Here is a 19,330-nt window from a genome sequence, read left to right as displayed (position 1 = left end):
ACCCACAAACATGAGATCATGACCTGAGCCGAAGTTGGAGGCTTAACCGACTGAGCCGCCCAGGCACCCCTGATTTTTTTTTTTTTAAAGGCAAATAATATAGAAAAGTACAAAGAAAAAGTGAACACAACCTGGAATCATACTATATATTCTCATCATATGGGGGAAGATTCCTTCATATATTTTTCTCCAGTGACAGAAATATGTAAGTAAACATTTTTTTGAACGTTTATTCATTTTTGAGAGACAGAGAGAGACAGAGCACAAGTGGAGATGGGGCAGAGAGAGAGGGAGACACAAAATCTGAAGCAGGCTCCAGGCCCTGAGCTGTTAGCAGGGCTTGAACTCACAAACCATGAGATCATGACCTGAGATGAACTTGGATGCTTAACTGACTGAGCCACCCAGGTGCCCCAGAAATATACAATTTAAAATACATAGAATAATACTGTACTTGTTGTTTCTGGAATAGTTTTGTTGCAGAGGGCAATAGACATCATTCTGTGACAGATGACTTGATTCTTGGTGGTAGAGTATAGTGGTTATGAGTAGGGGGAGTCAGAATGCCTGGATTTAAATTTCTTTTCTGCTCACTGTGTGACTATGGGCGACTGATTCAATCCATCTCTGTGTACCTGTTTCCTCATGTGCAAAATGGGGATGATAATATTACCAACATTAGACAGTTGACATGGTAGTTAAATCATATAATTGTTTAATACCTGGAACATAACGAAGTACTTACCACATTTTAACTATTCTTTTTTTTTTAATGTTTATTTATTTATTTTGAAAGAGAGTACACACACATTGGGGAGGGGCAGAGAAGGAGGGAGAAAGAGAATCCTAAGCAGGTTCCATGCTGTCAGTGAAGGGCCCAGTGTGGGGCTCAAACCCATGAACTGTGAGATCATGACCTGGTCGAAATCAAGAGTCAGACACTTTACCAACTTAGCCACCCAGGTGCCCCAAATGATCTATTACTCTTCCAAGTTGCAATTCATAGAAACAGTGAAAGTTTTTGAAATATGAAAGTGGGAGTTTTTTCAAATAACTTTCATCATATCTCAAAACCATGCTTCGAATATAAATTATTACTGCTTCTACATAGAACTATATACTTTATTGATATTGGTATTTGCATGCAACAAATACTCAGTTTGTATTTATTGTTTGATCTACCTGAAGTTTTTAACAGAAAGAGATGAATTCTAAAACAGGTTTAAGAACTGTCCTGCTGAATGCAAGGTACCTTTAAGTCAGATGGTTTTCCACAGGTCACTTTTACAATCCGTGAGTCCAACTAAAAATCTCCGTTAATTATTAAACCATTATGTATTATCTGGATACCTGACACTGCAGATTGCCAACAGACAGCGTTTGTCCCTCAAGTTAAATCTAAACACCAATGGAAAAATGTAATTATCAAGAGAAATTTAAAAAAACCCTTTTTCTCTTAAATTTGGTAGAGAAAGTGGGATATCTCTTGTTTTCACTGGCATATCTACAGCCTAAACAAATGGTTTAAACCTTGTTTGCGATTCCTGCTTGTTTTAGCATGGCGGAGCTTCGAGTTCACAGAACTCTCCTTTTGGTAATTTCTCTGACAAAGTGTCTGGAGGGCACAAAACTGCTGGCAGACTTTAAAAAATGTGGTGACTTGGAATGTGAAAGTAAGTTTGCTTTTCTTTTTTTCCTTCTTTTCCTCTTAAACTGAGGTTTGAAATGACATAATATGTTCTTGAGGACATGTATGATAGGAGTAAGCATTACTATCATTGAGAAATATTTGCAATGATAAAATATACTTCACTAAAAAAATAAAATGCTAGAGGCAAAGCATTTTGTAATAGTTTTTAATGTAAATATATTAAGGGGCAAAGATCAGCCTGATAAGTAATATATCAGAAATTATAAATATATTAATTCAGGCTTTAAAAACAAACAAATCATTACTTTTCCTATTTTTTAAGATATCTATAATTGATTTGTATTATTATCTAAACTTTATCAAACATTAATCATTTCTGTATTCACTTATTATGTAAAAATATTTAAATCAGTGTTAGTACATAATTTTGTTCATATCCTTGAATATCAAATTTCTTCTATCTCCTACAAAAATTAATTTTCATTTTACCAGTTAAGTTATTTTCTGTTATTAGGATTATGGTGCAAAATGAGTAGTGTCATAATATATTACAACTGTTTTAATGTTTATTTTCAAGAGTGAGAGACACAGAGCGAGTGGGGGAGGGACAGAGAAAGAGAGAGACACAGAATCTGAAGCAGGCTGCAGGCTCCAAGCTGTCAGCACAGAACCCAGCATGGGGCTTGAACTCACCAACCGTGAAATCATGACCTGAGCTAAAGTTTGACACTTAACCGATTGAGCCACCCAGTCGCCCCTACAACTGTCTTAAGTATGTTCTATCTCTCCATTATGTGAGAATTATTTTTAATTTGCAATATGTAAACTAAAAATCCAAAATACTATTAGTAGAATGTAAATCATTTATAAGTAAATTTTTTATGAATACATTTTCCTTAACCAGTTGGATATATAATTTAATACATAGAGAAGATTTACTAGTTGATGTTTTATAATAGTAATAATCTCTCTTTCGTTCTTTATTCCTCATTTTAGTTTCCTTATGATCAGATACCAAACATGGAAAGGGAGCATTCAATTCATAATAATTTATAAGTTATTTTAACTTTAATTGTATAACTTAATAAAAATGATTTACACATGTTAGTATAATTATAATAGATAATATGTTATGTATATTACTTTATGTATTGATGGGCTGGCTAGATCTAGTATATATGATTATGACCATTCATAGTTATTGAGGGCCTATTATGTGCTGGGTTGGAGGGGTGGGAGTGTGTATCTAAGAATAAAATGAAATGTCGGATAAGTTTCTTGCCCTCCAGGAATTTTCATTCTAGTGATAGGTCAACGTGAGAAAGTAAATACCAATACAGCATAAGAATAATAGGTAATATTGAAGTTCAGAGAAGGGATGGAACAGGCTGGACCAGTTCAGGATGTCTCATAGAAGAAGTAGAAAATGAATTGACCATGAGGAGAGACTGAGAGTTTCCAGGCTGAGGAAAGAGCAGAAAGAAAAAGCTCAGAAAACGGAAGGCAAATGTTGCAGTGAAAATAACCTTGGTGCAAATCTGGCTCCACCATTTATCAGGTGTGTGACCAACTTTCTAAGGCTTAGTTAAAGGCTCATTTATTAGACTGATATAAGATTATTGACCTTATAGGCCTGTTTTGAGGATTTAATAAAATTAAGATATGAAAGAGCTATTATAATGCCCGGAAAATACAATAGTCCTTTTTACCCCTGGGTCACTTTCCATGGCTCTAGTTACCTGTGATCAACCATGGTACAGGAGCAGGAGCAGATGATCCTGCTTCAGACATACACTCAGAAGGTCAACAGTAGCCTAATGCTATGTCACAGTGCTTACCTCATGTACCTCACTTTATTTCATTTTATATAGGCATTTTATCATCTCACATCGTTGCAAGAAGAGTAAGTATAGTAAAATAAGATATTTTGATAAAGAGATCACATAAATTTTGTGTAATTTAAAAATTTTTAAATATTTATTTTTGAGAGAGAGAGAGAGAGAGAGAGAGAGAGATAATGGGGGAGGGGCAGAGAGCATGAGAGAGAGACACAGAAGGTGAAAGCAGACTCCAGGCTCTGAGCTGTCACCACAGAGGCCTGTGCTCAAACTCATGAACCATGAGATCACGACCTGAGGTGAAGTCAGACGCTTAACCGACTGAGCCACCCAGGTGCCCCAGCAACACATAACTTTTATTATAGTAAATTGTTGTAACTGTTCAATTTCATTATTAGTTACTGTTTTTAATCTCTTACTATACTTAATTTATAAATTAAACTTTATTATATATATGGATACCTAGGGAAAAACATAGTAGGTAGGGTTTGGCCCTATCTGTGGTTTCAGACACAGGGGTCTTGGAATGTATCTCCCTCAGATAACGGGGACTACTGTAGTAGGTACCAGGAAGAAACCGAATTATCTTTACCTTTCCTTCCTGACAAGAATGATAAATAACATATTCCAGGGACAATGGATAGATCTCTTGACTGTAAAGGAATAAGAGGAAGTCATTTTAAATAAGGAAGAGGGCCAGGTTATGGATAGCCTTGGACACCAAAGAGCTTAGAATTGATTCTGTGTGCAGTGGGAAGTCTATGTAGATTTTTGAGGTGATAAATGATATGAAGCAATTAGCATCTGGAAATACACAGGACAGACTGGAGAAGGGCAAGATGGGAGGAGGAGAAATAACATTTTAATTTAAATTGTGTGTTTTCTTCACATGTTTACACAGCTTTAATAAGCAGAGTCTTAGCCTTGAGAGATTACAGAGGACCGGATTGCCGATACCTGAACTTCACAAAGGGAGAAGAGATATCTGTTTATGTTAAACTTGCAGGAGAAAGGGAAGATTTGTGGGCAGGAAGTGTAAGTATCTAGTCTTAAAAATTGAATGTGGAGTAAATGACTAGGTTGCACAGAATATCTGCTTTTCATCTCTAAAGGAACTTTAATAATTTCAAGGCACTTTACATATAGAACATATATGTAATACACATTTAAAATATTTATTAATTAAAATTTTTAACACATTTAAACAAAAATGTAATGTTCAGTCTTGTTTTCAGAATTTCTATAAAAGTAGTATTTTGGGGAAGGCAGTCTGGTTGGGATAGAGACCTTAAGGGTAACTTGAAATTATTTTTTTAAATGTTTTTATTTATTTTTGAGAGAGAGAGACAGCATGAGCAGGGGAGGGTCAGAGAGAGAAGGAGTCACAGGATCTGAAGACAAGCTCCAGGCTCTGAGCTAGCGGTCAGCACAGAGCCTGATGCGGGGCTCGAACCCATGAACTGTGAGATCATGACCTGAGCTGAAGCCGGACACTCAACTGACTGAGCCACCCAGGCGCCCGAACTTGAAATTATTTTTATGTAGCATGCATAGTTTTTGAACTTAGGTTTTATATTTACTTGGAGAATAAAATTACTTTGAAGCTTCCAGTGGAGATTTTGGGACATCTAAGCAACACCAGCAATACTTAGGTGCTGTCAATGGCCAAGTTTAAGAGAGACTGGGAAGTTTCACTTAATTAAGAGAGGTCTCCCTGGGCAAATAAACGACAGAGTTTTTATTGAAGAGATCCTCAGAAAGATTAGTAGCCTAGAGTAGCAAAGTATATGAATTTTTCATGAAAAACAACAATTACTGGGAAAGCCTTTTATTTGGCCCAAAGTCCTAATACGTTGAAATTCCTAGAAGTCTCAATCATCTTTCTAAATATATAACATAGGAGCATTGATAATCAATGTTTTCAATTGGAAATACGTTTGTAACTTTGATTGTATCATTATGCTTTATAATGAAAAGATGCTATGATAAGCAATTTTACTCCCAAGCTGATTAAGCGTGACTGACCTGATGCATACATCATTTCCGTTTTGAATGTGCATCAGATTTCTCTGTTGTGTAGCCTGTGTGACCACTACTGAAGGAGCAGATTCTACTTGGATCTACCCTGCTTTTTAGTGGCAGCGGCTGTGTGACTGAACTGCTATCAATGGCCAGAATGATTTGTCTTCTGTAGTTCCCAAGAGTCCTTACTGCTTAATGGTCCTTTAAACATGCCAGTGTATGTCTTTGAACACATTAGAGGCAACCAATGAAGCTGTAAAAAAAAAAAAATGATACAGTAGGTATCATAAGGGAAAAAGAAAGCATTTTCTTGCTTACTATGTGTGAAAATGATACACACAAAAGCAGCATGCAACGTGTGGACCAGGGTGAAGTTTCAAGCATACTTAGTTTTGCATTAGGTAATTAGCCCAGGCAGGCAGCTGTTTAAGAGACCACAATTTAAGAGCTACTGGCAAAATTAGGCTCAATAGTTATTATTGCTTTGATCATTCTTGTTAATCTTCATTCTGCATTTTGGTAGAAAGGAAAGGACTTTGGATATTTTCCCAGAGACGCTGTCCAGACTGAAGAGGTATTCATATCTGAGGAAGTTCAGATATCAACTAAAGTGAGTATTAAGCACATTTCAGTTGTTAATTGCATTTAAATTTTCTTGGCTAAAACAGTTTTCTATAGTATAAGTGTCTACTGGTTAAGTATCTTGTATAGTGAATATATAAAATAGTTGGTTTGTGAACTCTAAGAATAGTTTGAATATGTGAATAAAATTAGGTTAAGACAAGTTGATGACAGGCATATTGCTTTCTGAAAAATTAACAGACAGGTAGTAGAGTGTAGTGATTAAGAATACAGATTCTGGAGGTAGTTCAAAGCCTGACTATGGCTATGTGTGACTTAATTTTCTCATCTGTAAAATGAGGATAATGATTTTAGTATAGTGCTACTTCACACATTTATGGGGAATGATGAACATATATACAGTATATAGAATAGTATTTAGTAACTGCTATATAAGTGTTAGATATTACTACTAATGTTATTATTGTACTGAGACAAAATTTATTTCCCATCACTACCTCTGGGTCTTATATCTGTGCAACCTCTTTTGCTCTTGACTTTTAAATGAGCTTGATGATATTGGGTTTGATAATGCTGGGCTTGATAATGAGAAAGGGAATCAGAAGGTGACTTACACTTAATTTTTTAAATATTTATTTTTAGTTATTTTGAGAGAGAGAGAGCAAGCTGGGGAGGGACAGAGAAGGAGGGAAAGAGAGAAAGAATCCCAAACAGGCTTTGTACTCTTACTGTGGGGCTCAAACTCAATGTGGGGCTCAAAGCCATGAGATCATGACCAGAGCTAAAATCAAGAGTCAATGCCCAACTGACTGAGCAGCAGACTTCCTCAGAAGGTGACTTTTCAATATGTGGGTCTGATTGGCCCATTTAATTCAGATTCTAGGTTAAGGCAATTCACCTTAAATAAGGTGAGTGTGAAGTGAGTCAGTCTAGTCAAACAAACTGGCAAATTATTTAGCTCTTTCCCAGAATAAGTTCTGGGATTAACAATCAATTTACTTTATAATTATTGGTACTGCCAGTTTTTTGTGTTTTGTTTTTTATTCTTAAAGGCAGAATTCTCCTTTACTTATATTTACTTATTTTTTTGAGTAGGCTCCATGCCTAATGTGAGTCCTGAGATAAAGAGTCACATTCTCTACAGACTGAGCTAGCCAGGTGTCCCTGATCCTCTAAGTTTTATCTCCAAAATATATCTGGAGTATATTGTCTTCTCATCATTTTCACTCTCCCCATAACCCTAATCCAAGGCTTCATTTCTTGATTAGAATACTACAATAGGGACACACGGGTGGCTCAGTCAGTTAAGCATCTGACTCTTGATCTCAGCTCAGGTCTTGATCTCAGGGTTGTAAGTTCAAGCCCTGAGCTGGGCTCTGTTCTTAGTGTGAAGACTAGTTTAAAAAAAAAAAAAAAAAGAATACTACAATATACTACAATAGCCTTCTAAATGGTTTCCTTGTCTCTAAATTTGTTCTTCCAATCCATTCTCCAAACAGCAATGGGTCACATAAGAACAAAAACCAAACAACAACAAAAAAATCTGATGTCATTCCTTTGGTTTACAGCCCTTTAATGGCTTTCTCTTGAAGCTCTGAGGCCTTACTCTGGCTCTACGTGATCTGCTCCTGCCCACTCCACTCCAAACCCCGATGGCCTTGTCTGACGCTGCTCTCCCCTCACTCACTATGCCCCTGGCCACACTCATCTATTGACTGTTCTTAGAACATGCCAAACACTTTCCCAGCCCAGAGACCCAAACAGGCTGTTGCCTTTGATTGAAACATTTTTTCCAAGTTTTTCACTTGGCTAGTTCTTTTTTATCCTTTATGTTACCACTTAAGCATCAGTACTTCAGAGAGGCTTTCCATGATGATTCTTGTGGAATTACTGCATCATAACCACAGATGCCTGTTTATGTTCTCCATAGCACTTAATTCATAATTACTTTTTTCCTTTTGTTTACTGCAGAATTTCAGCACCTAGCACAATGCAGAGCACATAATAAGCATATAGACGCCCTACATTCTTATGTCGAGTTCCCTGGGAAATAGACTCTGAGGTGGACCTTTGCACTCAAGAGGCTTACTGGGGAAAACTTTTAGGAATCAATAATTCAGGATCCCTGTGAGGGATCAAAAGGAAAAAGAGGATTGGGCAGACAGAGAAGTTGAACTGCGATGTTGCTACAACAAAAGTCTCAGTTGATTCCACAAGAATCTCTGAACCTGGGATGGCCTTTCAGAATTACCCTGAATAGAGGCAAGGTACTGGGTCTTTTTCCCCTTGCATTTCTGGGTCATCTGGGGTAGTGTTACTTGGGCTAGGTTAGGCTAGTGTTTACTATAGACAGTTACTATTCCAAGCATTGCATTCATTTAATTCTCACAACACAACACCCCTATAAAATAGGTACTGCCATTATTCTCATTTTACAGATGAGGAGACTGAGGCATAGAAAGGTCATATAATTCACCCAAAATTATATGGGAGGGTCAGGACTAAACCCAGACGGTTGGCTCCAGAATCTGTTCTCAAGCACTTACTAGATTGCAGTGCTGAAAACATTGTAGAATGTCAATTTCGAAGTTTAGTTTTTAAAAATTCTGAACCGTATTCTCATTTCATAATGATCATATCCAAAGAGCAGCACGTATCACTGTTTCATACCTTCAGATTAAAATATAACAATTTTGGGATGCTTGGCTAACACAGTGACTCTTGATTGCTAGGTTGTGAGTTCAATCCTCACATTGGGAATAGAGACTACTTTAAAAAAATAATAATTTCACCAGTTTTCTTCTTGAGTATTTGGTGGTTCTGTGAGATGAACGAAAGGATTCCCCTCCTCAACTGGTTATACGTAATATCTCAATAAAAGAAGTCTAAATGTTTTAGTGCAACTTTTAACTAGGCCTTCACACTTTACAGTCTCTGGACTGTGAAATTCCCCTCTCTTAAATCACCACACAGCTGCATGTGCCTGTTCAGTGCAGTTTTGAGAGAAGCAAGATTTTGGGGACACGTATGCCTTTTTGTCAGGACTTTATTTTCAGAATATACTCAAAACCTTGATTTTTCATTTAGGTTTATTTTATTGACCCTGAGAAGTCAATTGTGATATAAATGTTTGGGATTAGATCTGATTTTCGTTTATGCTGTGTGTTGAGTTAATTTTATGGTCGGGAAAATCATAGTCATCCATTTAAAATGATTTAGGGAGAAAAGGAATTTTAGTGTATTTATGTTAATCATAATTTTTTTCTATTAGGAATCTGATTTTCTTTGTCTTCTTGGAGTAAGCTACACATTTGAAAATGAAGACAGTGAACTAAACAGTGATGACAGCAAAAATACATATCCATATGAAGATGATAAAGACCAAAAATTTAGTGCATATGAAAGTGATTTTCAGACAGAATCTGGATTTTATTCAACCTCTGAAAGTGTTTTGTTTGAAGATCAACTTCCAGCATCGGAAGCTCCTGAAGATATCAGAAGTTCTAGGGAATCAAAAGACTGGGAAAGAGTGGAAGCTGGAAGTCTGGAAGAGGATTCTATTCGAGAAGTGGATCACTTCCCACCATCCTCACCTGTGTCTGAAGTGAAAGGATGGTTTGGATTTGGAAGAGAACAAGCAGAAGAAAAGACTTTTGAATCGGTTATTGAATCTGTGCAAGAAAGTTCATTTCCAAGCAGAAAAATAGCAGGAGAAGATGAGAATGACCTAGAGGAATTAAATAATGATGAGCCCCAAACAGAACAAAATCAAGAACCTGAATCTGACTTCAATTCAGTGCCAGAGAAAGAGTCTGTGCCAGCTTCCATCAGTCCTCAAACCACTGGTTGGTTTGGGGGTAGTTTTACAAGTTATTTAGGTTTTGGAGGTGAGAATACAGGGCCTGAATTATTGTCTGAAGAAAGCAGTCCACCACTACAAGATGCTTCTAATTCCGTATCATCTGAGGAAGAACCCACAGTTCCCTGCACAGAAATATTAACAGAAAAAGAAGACATAATCACCAATGATAGCTCAATTCCTAAACCAAATTGGTTTGATTTTGGTTTTGGTATGCTAGGCTTTGTATATACTAATAAAGATAAAATTATATCAGATGATAGAAATAATGAAGAAGGAAGTGGAGGAAATAAACATGAACATCTTCCAAAAAGTAAATTTGACCCTAATAAGGAACAAGAAATAAAAACAATAAAAAATATGGAAACTGAAGATCAAGTAGGAAATGAAAGAGTCGTCTTAGAGGAAACAGATGATTCTGATACCTTACCATATTTTAAAAAGTTCTTATATAATTTTGATAATCCTTGGAACTTCCAGGACATTCCAAAGGAAACAGAATTGCCATCATCTGGACAGACACAGGATAAAAATGATGTAGTTGAAAATGATGAAACAGAAGAATTTTCAGTTGAAAATTATCAAACAGATAATATGAAAGTTCTGATGCTGAAAAGCAGATACAGTCAGTCAGGTTGGTATAAAAATATCTATTATGTAACTTATTTTTTTAAACATAATTTACAAATCAGATGAAAAATTCAGAAATCCATGTTTCTCAGCATATTTAATAATCAACAACAATCTTATCAACTACTCTTTAATTAATTTCTGGTTTACTCTGGGAATTAGATCTTAATGTTATAAAATAAAATATGAAGGTAAGGGGTGTTTGGGTGGCTCAGCTGGTTGAGGGTCCAACTTCGGCTCAGGTCATGATCTCACAATTTGTGGGTTTGAGCCCCACGTGGGGCTCTGTGCTGACAGCTAGCTCAGATCCTGGAGCCTGTCTTTGGATTCTATGTCTCCCTCTCTCTCTGACCCTCCCCTGCTCATGCTGTCTCTTTCTTTCTCAAAATAAATAAACATTTAAAAAACCAAGGTAGGGGCGCCAGGGTGGCTCAGTGGCTTAAGCGTACAACTTTGGCTCAGGACATGATCTATCTCAAGGTTTGTGGGTTCTAGCCCCACGTCAGGCTCTGTGCTGACAGCTAGCTCAGATCCTGGAGCCTGCTTCCAGTTCTGTGTCTCCTTCTCTCTCTGCCCCTCCCCCTCTCATGCTGTGTCTCTCTCTGTATCAAAAATAAATAAAACATTTAAAAAAATAAATGTTAAAAATTTTTTTAATAAAAAATGAAAAACCACAGTATAAAGAATGATTAAAGATACATAGATGTTCCAAGAAGATCTTAAGGATTTTACAACAGATTTTTATTTTCATCAAAGTAGTATATGTAAACAGGTTTAAAAATATAAATAGTGGTATGCCTATTTTTTTATCTTTTGATACAAAAGCAATTTGTTGCTCCTGTCCACTTCTATTCTCTCCTCTGTCCCAGGGACAAGAATTTCTTTTCTTTCTTCTTTTTTTTTTTTTTTTGAAGCAAATTTCTTTTAGTATTTATCTCTATTTTCTAAATAGAATCTTTATATTGTTCTGTTTTGATTAATCAGTTTTAGACAATGTCCACTGACTTTCTCTTTTGGCAAGTGAGAATTTCTGTTCATTTACATTAACTTGTTAACTTATTAACCCCTTCCCAATATAACTATATTTGAACAGTTTCCTATCCGTTCTGGGAGCTAAACAGAAAGCTATGGAAAAGGGCAGAGTATAAGAGGATACTTCTAGATATAGACATCTAGGTTATATAGCAATTCCTATGATTAGAAACATGGATTTTATTTTAAGTAAAAATTATGTAACATGACTTTCTCACATCTCCATTCTGATGTCTCTCTGATGGACAGATTAGAAACTGCAAATACTGGCCAATAATACAGGAACAACTGAACCTTACAATAACAGACAACCTTTCACAAGAAGAGATCAACAATTTTGCAAACTCAGAAGGAAACACATTTAATTTCCATTAGAAATGATTGATTTTCTTGAAATTTCAGAAGAACAATATGTCATCTCTTAGTATTCTCCAAAATGTGAGCTCTTAACTGGATTAATACCTTAACCAGAATGCAGACTTAGATTCTTATTCTTTGCTAAATGAGAAAGGGGTAGGTGTGATGCTCTCTCATGACTAAAAATATAGATTGTCAAAGACTAAAGAGGAAATGATTCTGTTCTACACTTGTTAGATCCTAAAGGAATATTTGTAAAAAGCAGATTAAGAGTAATTGGGAAGAATAAATGAGACTAAAATAAAGCAAAACAATATCAGGTCCTGAAATAAATCAGATTCAAAATATAGATATATGAAAATATTTTAGAGCATATTTATAGAAACTCCAAGGCATACTGAATATCACTTTAGTAGAATTTATTTGTTATTTCATATAGTGATGCTAGGAAAATTTCTATTTTTTAAATTTCTTTTTATTTATTTATTTATTTATTTTTAATTTAGTTCCAAGTTAGTTAGCATATACTACAATAATAATTTCAGGAGTTGAATCCAGTGATTTGTTCCCTACGTATAACACCCACTGCTCATCCCAGCAAGTGCCCTAATGCCCCTTGCTCATTTAGCCCATCCCTCTACCCACAACTCCTCCACCAACCCTCAGTTTGTTCTCTATGTTTAAGAGTCTCTTATGTTTTGTCCTCTTCCCTGTTTTTATATTATTTTTGTGAGAATTTCTAAATATGAAAATGGGAGGACAAATGAGAATAGAACATTTATGCAATTACAACTAATTTTGAGGGAATTTCATGAAAATATTAGGAAATTTCTTTAAGTTTCTAAAAAAGATAGGTCATTCTATATAAACAAAGTAGATTATTCCAAAGTATTTTATTAATTAAATGAAAACAACCTGGGGTAATGTAAGATTTATTTATTTTTTTAATCTTTCTTTTTCTTTCTTCCTTCCTTTCAAGAGAGATAGAGAGCATGTGGGGGAGGGGCAAAGAGAGCGGGAGAATACCAAGCAGGCTCTTCACTGTCATCACAGACTCCGATGGTGTGAGGCTCAAACTCACAAACTACAAGACCATGACCGGAGCCAAAGTCAAGAGTCGGACACTCAACTGACTGAGCCACCCTGGCGCCCCTAAAATTTATTTTTAAAAAGTAATACTAAAAGGAGTCAGATGAATTCATAGGCACTACTTTCTGGCTATTGGAGAAATAGCTACAGCAATCAATACTTTCAGATCATTTCAACAACTTTTAGGAAATAGCAAGTGAAAACGTGCCTTAATCAGAAAGATTAAATTTAAAAAAATGAATCACTGATCTTAAATCAACATTTATGAAAGGCTGAGGCCTTAAATAACCAGATTTACAGGAAACCTAATATACTGATAGAAGTATTTACAAAACAGATAAATTAGGGAACAGTTATTTATATTGCAATGTTAACTATTTTACAAAAGGATTCTAATTGAACTTATTTAAATGAATTTTTCAAGTATAGTTAAATATAAAATGTTCTTCATTGTGTTATTTGACTTAAAATTCTCTTTATAAACAATTGTAAGAAAGGTGTATCTATATCTAATATAAATCTCTTTTTAAAAATATTTATTTATTTTGAGAGAGAGAGAGTGTGTATGTGCAGAAGGGTGCACAACTGGGGTGGGGGCAGAGAGAGTGGGAGAGAGTCCTAAGTGGGCTCCTTGTTGTCAGCGCTGAGCCCCATGTTGGGCTCAGCTTCAAACCGGGAGATCATGACCTGAGCCAAAAATCAAGGGTTGTACGTTTAACTGACCGAGCCACCAAGATGCCCTGTATCTAATGTAAATCTTAAAGCTTTGGTTTAAGTCATATGAAAACAATACCCTGAAATTAATTACATTAATTAATTAAATACAAAAATAGTATAGGAAATGTTCATTTTTCTTAACATATGTATTTATTTTAAATAAAATAAAATTTAATATTTAACTTCAATTTAATATTGCAGTTAAAACAATATTTTTAAAGAATTTAGACACATAGAAGTTTCTGTGTAATTAATAATAGAATAAGCCGTTTTCCCCGCTAATGCCATTAAACATCATTGTAGATCACTGAGTCCTGTATTTACAACAGTCCCATTGTATTCAGGTTCCTGAGTTGATTGCTCATTTTTAACTTTAATGTCCACAGGTGACATTACATCACTGATATGTGTTTGCCTACTTGGGACTTTCATCTTTTGAATAAGGTTAAATAAGTGACAGCATCAAAGTGCTATGTTAAACTCATAATTGAAAGAGCAATAGACACTGAATAATTGTCTTAATGATCTTTAATATTGCTTTTCAGAACTTCATTGATACTTTCCTATCCTTGTCTTAAAAAGTAACTGAGAATCTGACTCTTGGTTTCTGCTCAGGTCATGATCTCATGATTTGTAGGTTTGAGCTGCTCATTGGGCTCTGTGCTGACAGTGCGGAGCCTGTTTGGGATTTTGTTTCTGCTCTCTCTGCCCCTACCCTCCTGCTGCTCATGCTTTCCCTCTCCCTCTCTCTCTCTCTTTCTCTCTCTCTCACTCTCTCACTCTCTCTCTCTCTTTCAAAATAAATAAATAAACTTAAAAACAAAAAAGTAACTGAGAAGTAAATCCCACATTTTACCTGAATACTATACTTCAGGCAAGGACTGATTAGAAGCTTTTTTTCCCCTTTAACTCTGATTAGCTAATTCAGTCAAATGGTCATTTTAAACTATGTTTGAAAACTGAACTGTCTTAAAATAAATGGCTATTTGTCATGGTAGGCACATGAATATATGATGTAACAATACAAATGTGGTAAATTTTGACATATATGTTTCAAATTAAAAAAATTTTTACAATTAATTTTGGGGAAGGATAATCCTTTTAAATGTGTACTTTTGAGAGAGAGGCATGCAAATGAGGGAAGGGCAGAGAGAGAGAAAGACCAAGGATCCAAGGCAGGCTCTGTGCAGACAGCAGAGAGCCCAATGTGGTGTTAGAACTCAAAAACTGTGAGATCATGACCTGATTCGAATTTGGGATACTTAACCAACTGAACCACCTAGGGCCCCAAGGATAATCCTTTTAAAATGAAAAGTTCTGAAAAGATGTGCATATATTTTTTTCATTCTAAATTTGAACTCAGATATATTATCATCTAAAGGTATATGTCATTTAAATATTTAATATGTAGCATAAAATCAGAAAAATCAGGAGTATTTTAATTAAATTTCTATTAGCCTTGTTACACTGAAATGCAAATAAAATTTATATCGTTTTTTTCTCTGACAGTATAGATTTATGACTTCTGTAAAAGAGCAATGATAAGATTTATAATTTTTTTGAGTTCCCTCTCAAATTATGACACTCATTGAAGCAATATGTTAATTTCATGAGATCATCAAATTAAGGAAACATGTAGCTTTACCTTTGCCAGATATATTCATAGTACATGAATGAAATCCAAAACACAATTTAGTATTGATTTTAATGTTTATTTATTTTTGAGAGAGAGAGAAACAGAGTGTGAGCAGGACAGGAGCAGAGAGAGAAGGAGACACAGAATCTGAAGCAGGCTCCAGGCTCTGAGTTGTCAGCACAGAGCCTGATGCAGGGCTCGAACCCACAAACTGTGATATTATGACCTGAGCCAAAGTTGGACGCTTACCTAACTGAGCCCCTCAGGTGCCCCAATATTGATTTTAATTTGATTTTTCAGTACAGCTTTATGGTGTTATTGGATCTGAAAGTGAAAATAAGCATATACTTGTATATACTCATGGAAGAATGTATTTCACTAACAGTTGAATGAGAATATCTTGAGCTTTTTTACTTTTATATTCTACTTTAAAATATCAGTATTTTCCCTATTTAGCCAACATAAACATAAAAAATGTTATCTTTTTTTTGATTGCCCAAATAACTTAAATAATGATGTCAAGAATATAGTATGAACTTATATTATCTATATATTTTTTCACACCACACTAGTAAATTAGTAAATAATATAATGTGTTTTAAAATATAAACATCTTATGGAGTCCCTGGGTGGCTCAGTTGGTTAAGTGTCCGACTTTGGCTCAGGCCGGGATCTCAGAGTTTGTGAGTTGAAGCCCCATGTCAGGCTCTGTGCTGACAGCTCAGAGCCTGGAGCCTGCTTCAGATTCTGTGTTTCGCTCTCTCTCCATCCCTCCCCTGTTCATGTTTGTCTCTCTCTCTCCCTCCCCCAAAAATAAACATTAAAAAATTAAAAAAATGTAAACTTCAGAATCTTTAAAAAAAATAAAATATAAAACATCTTATAATGATTAACCAATAAGGATTGCTCTCAATCATATCTTCCAAAATTTTCACTTGATTTTTAGGATTTAAAAAGCTTCTATTTATTCATTGTTTTCTAATATACCTGCTGGATAAAATGATATGATATAGACTAGACATGGGATGAAGGGGGAAACAAAAATTGGACTTTGAAATTAACAAAGCTCCAAGGGAGTGGACAAAAAGTACAATACCTGAGATTTGAATGGCACCTTGTCATTTTCAAATTTGTTTCAAATATCCCAAGACTACGGGTACCTTTCTGTGCAAATGGCTAATAAAATTTCTTTGATAGTGGGTGGTTTTTTATTCTTTGGAGCAATATCATTAAAAGTCGGAGTAATGATGGTTTTTATACTTAATAGTACATCCTGGCAACTATGGATTGTAGATATGCACGATCCAGTGGACTAGATTTCAGAACCTGGAAATTAATTGCTGTAAAGTTTAATATTGCCTTTCTTTGTGTAACTGGGTCAGTTTGTTCTATTTATTAAATGGAATAGGGGGGCGCCTGGGTGGCTCAGTCAGTTAAGCCTCCGACCAGCTCAGGTCTGGTCAGTTCGTGGGTTCGAGCCCCGCATAGAGCTTCTGTGCTACCAGCTCAGAGCCTGGAGCCTGCTTTGGATTCTGTGTCTCCCTCTCTCTCTACCCCTCCCCTGCTCATACTCCATCTCTCTCTCTCTCAAAATAAAGAAACATTAACAAAATTAAAAAATAAAATAAAAATTTTGAAAAATGGAACAGGTGGTTATGTAGGATATTATTACACTGGGTACAACAACTGCGGTAGACATGGTGATTATAGCAACAAGCAGAACGGTTATGGCAAAGTATCCAGGTGAAGTGGTCATCAAAATAGTGACTTATTCCCAACAGGTGGTGAAATAGGATTTTCCAATTCAAAGATTCATTTGCAGGCGGCTCTTGCCATCTGCTAATAGCAGTTCAAATCATTTTTTTTGTATCAAGTGCCCAAATGGAAGGATGATGTTGAGTCTCTCTGAAGTTTAATTCTGAGTTCTCATTAAAAGAAATTTACTTTCATTGGGGCACCTGGGTGGCTCAGTCGGTTAAGCATCTGACTTGGCTCTGGTCATTATCTCACTCTCTCTCTCAAAAATAAGTTAAAATTAAAACAAATAAAAAATAAATTTACTTTATTTCTTAATTGCTATGCTTCTGAATCATTTTGTGTTTTATATGCCAGCTCCCACTATTGTAGAGCAAGTCTTGTGTTAAAACCCCAGTGTGACAATGTCATGGTTTTTGGTTTTTTAAATAAATCCTTTTGTATGAAAAATAAGACTATAGATACTGTAAATAATTTTGGTCATTTTGACTCTTTCTGGTTCTCTAACAGATAAAGTGAGAAAAATTTATTTTAACCAATTTTCATGAATGGTGGGGACATATATTTTTGCAATAATATTTACATATTACACTTTCTTGGATAACACATGATGTAAAGGGATGAAATCCTATGGAGAGCTATTTATTTTTATTTTTATTTTTTATTTTTTTTCCATAATATTTTATTGTCAAATTGTTTTCCATACAACACCCAGTACTCTTCCCCATTATGGAGATCTATTTAATGTATTATTCTTTGTCATAAGCTTATATAATAGCACAACAGCACTTTTCTTGACAGTTATGTTAGGTTTTTTTTTTTTAATACTTTTTAGGACAAAAAGGCAATGTAGAGAATAGAATTGTATACAGTTTAAAATTTTTTTTCCTTTGTAAAAGAATAAAGAAAAGCATTGTGGTAGGCTAAATAGTGACCATTCAAAAATGTACATGTCATAATTCCCAGACCCTGTGAATATGTTACTTGACATGGCAAAATGTCACATTAGATGTGAGAAGGAGAGATTATCCTAGTGGACCCAATATAATCACAAGGTTTGTTACAGGAGGAAGGAAGGAGGGTCAAAGTAATAGAGAGGTTACATGATGCTGTACTGCTTACTTTGAATATGAAAGAAGGAGCCATGAGCTAAGGGATGCAGGTGACCTCAAAAAAAGTAGAAAAGGCAAGGAGATAGATTTCTCCTCTAGACACTTCAGAAAGAACACAGCCCTGCCAACACCTTGGTTTTAGGACTTTGGATCTCCAGAACTCTAAGAGAATATATTTGTATTGTTTAAGGCACTAAGTCTGTGGTAATTAATTACTTTAGCAGTAGGAACTAATGCAAGCTGAAATTTATGTTTTAAGGAATTCTTTCCATAATGAAGTCTCACAATGACCACAAAAGTTCAAAGAATGGCCTGCCTAAAACAAAAGGAAGCCCACAACAAAACCCCCTAAACAATTTTATATTTATTCACAGATATGGTATCTGAAATAGAGTTACCCATGAGAACTCATACAGAAGTACATTTAGAGACTCTATCTTCTAAAAATAATGATGAAAAATCAAAAACATCACTAGATACTGAAGGACCTACTCAGGTGGATATAGACAAATCTGTGGAAAATGCCCTGCCAAACAGTCAAAAGATTTCAACTGATTACTCTTTGTCTTCTCAAAATTATATTGCTCAAAAAGGTAAGAAACAAGTTATTTGTTCTCTAATACAGCAAGTAAGGAAGAAATTGGATTCAAAAGTTACATCACATCAAATGTTAACATATTTTTATTTATAAATTGACAGAAGATGCTTCTGAGTATCAGATTCTGAAATACTTATTTCAAATTGACATTTATGATTTCATGAATTCTGCATTTTCACCAATTATAATTCTTACAGAAAGGGTAAGTTGACCTTTTAAATCTTTTGCAATAATTTTACCTATTATTCTACATATAGGAGTGGCTGAAAATGATGCTTAAGTGAATTCTCTTATGCCAATGTTACGTAATGTTGGTCTTTCTATAAAATCTTACATGTAGAATTTCTTCTTACATTAATGTTTTGTTGCATGGATATTGTTAAGGATTCTTTTTAACATTTCCTTAAGTTTTGTTGACCATGAGCATTGGTTTTCTTTCTCTCCCCCCCCCC

At 35.1% G+C, this 19,330-nt stretch overlaps 1 protein-coding gene across 1 annotated transcript in view; it reads left to right on the top strand.

Moving 5' to 3' along the window:
- The first annotated feature begins 1,558 nt into the window (after positions 1–1,558).
- Positions 1,559–19,330, top strand: part of MIA2 (MIA SH3 domain ER export factor 2) — a 100,761-nt gene continuing 82,989 nt past the window's right edge. Inside the window, exons 1-6 of the mRNA XM_029951228.1 lie at positions 1,559–1,673; positions 4,391–4,524; positions 6,035–6,121; positions 9,365–10,586; positions 18,655–18,873; positions 18,980–19,080. Of these exons, the coding sequence (XP_029807088.1) occupies positions 1,559–1,673; positions 4,391–4,524; positions 6,035–6,121; positions 9,365–10,586; positions 18,655–18,873; positions 18,980–19,080 (1,878 nt within the window). The remainder of the gene's footprint in view (positions 1,674–4,390; positions 4,525–6,034; positions 6,122–9,364; positions 10,587–18,654; positions 18,874–18,979; positions 19,081–19,330) is intronic.

Source organism: Suricata suricatta, chromosome 9 (assembly GCF_006229205.1).
Source record: "Suricata suricatta isolate VVHF042 chromosome 9, meerkat_22Aug2017_6uvM2_HiC, whole genome shotgun sequence".
Taxonomy (NCBI): domain Eukaryota; kingdom Metazoa; phylum Chordata; class Mammalia; order Carnivora; family Herpestidae; genus Suricata; species Suricata suricatta.
This window is presented reverse-complemented; position numbering and strand designations above follow the sequence as displayed.